The sequence below is a fragment of the Rhincodon typus genome, chromosome 30, assembly GCF_021869965.1.
Source record: "Rhincodon typus isolate 14 chromosome 30, sRhiTyp1.1, whole genome shotgun sequence".
Taxonomy (NCBI): Eukaryota; Metazoa; Chordata; class Chondrichthyes; order Orectolobiformes; family Rhincodontidae; genus Rhincodon; species Rhincodon typus.
Window position 1 is genome coordinate 33786443 of NC_063361.1, and position 1548 is coordinate 33787990.

The 1548-nt window shown below is 38.8% G+C and overlaps 1 protein-coding gene across 1 annotated transcript in view; it reads left to right on the forward strand.

Moving 5' to 3' along the window:
* LOC109932884 (probable G-protein coupled receptor 158) overlaps positions 1-612 on the forward strand; it is a 111813-nt gene extending 111201 nt beyond the window's left edge. Inside the window, exon 8 of the mRNA XM_048614424.1 lies at positions 41-612. Coding sequence (XP_048470381.1) covers positions 41-612 — 572 coding nt within the window. The remainder of the gene's footprint in view (positions 1-40) is intronic.
* The last annotated feature ends 936 nt before the right edge of the window (positions 613-1548 follow it).

Here is a 1548-nt window from a genome sequence, read left to right on the forward strand (position 1 = left end):
GATAAATCTAAGGTCGCAGATATCTGTCCCTGGGATACAGGAAACACTGGGAACAAAGAGGAAACATCTCAGTCAATTGATAAATCTAAGGTCGCAGCTATCTGTCCCTGGGATGCAGGAAACACTGGGAACAAAGAGGAAACATGTCAGTACATTGATAAATCTAAGGTCGCAGATATCTGTCCCTGGGATGCAGAGAATGCAGTGGGCAGTGAACAAAAGACATTGTCTGGTGATAAATTTAAGATCACAGTTATCTATCCCTCAGATGCAGAAAATACTGAGAGGAAAGAGGAACCATCACCATCCTTTGATAAATCCAAAGTCTCAGGTAACTGTTTCAGGGATACTGAAGATTCTGGGTGCAATGAGGGATTATTGCTGCCCATTGATAGATATAAAGTTCCAGATATTTGTCTTTGGGAGAAAGAACCAACAGCAACAGGAGAAATTCAAATGGGTACAAAACCTGAAAGCAATTTTATTTCAATTTCTCTTTCTGAAACTGAGGTGACAGCAGCAAACCAACATGAAAATAAAGAAGCTGAAAAACCAAAAGATCATGCAAAAGTTAACTATTTAAATGTGAGCCGTCCTATGCATTTAGTATGATTCGGTTGAGATGCCAAAGCTAAAGATGAAGTGACTGTGACATTTTTATGTCAAGCTTTTCCAAGATATGGAATAAAACAAAATTCATTGATGCCAGATTTCTGATGTAAATACCAAGTGTGCTATGTAATAAACAGCTTCTTCCTAAAAGAAGTGGCTAAAGAAACATGTTGTGTTCCAACTAAATATTCAATCTGTTGTTATACTTAAGTAATCCCAGGCATGGTTATTCATACTGCATTATGAGGTGAGGTAAAAGTTACTGTCCTTAACATCAAAGCTGCATTTGAGCAGATGTGGCATCAAGGAGCCCTATCAAAACTAGAATCTACAGAAATTATGGGGAAAACTTTCTGCTGGTTGGAGTCACATATGGCATAAAAGAAGATAGTTGTTGTTGTTGGCCAGACAGTCATCTCAGGTCCAGGACATGTCTGCAGGAGTTCCTCAGGATAGTGATGAGGTCCAAACATCTTCAGCTACTTCATCAATGACCTTCCCTCCATAAGGTCAGAAGTGAGGATATTTGCCGATGAACCTACAATGTTCAGTACCAATCGCAGTTCATGAAGCAGTTGATGTCCAAATGCAGTAAGACCTGGTTTGGGTGTGTGTCATGACTCACTGGGCTGGCAGGCTAGAAATCAAGCCCTGCTATTTCCAGAGTCAGCACAAAAGCTAAAGTTTTTAAAATAAATATCCAAAATCCCCAAACTACCTGAATTTAAGACCCAGGCTGATACAGGCACAGACCAGGTTTGTATACTTAACAAGAATCACTATTTATTACAGCTAATAAGATTCTAGTTATGGACAATTAAACTAAATTAAGTAAACTCTACAAATTAAAGCTCCAACCCTGTTAAAAACTCTCCCTTTTCCACCCAGACAAACAGTCAACAAAAACAAATGGGCAGTATGAAAACAGTTCTATAG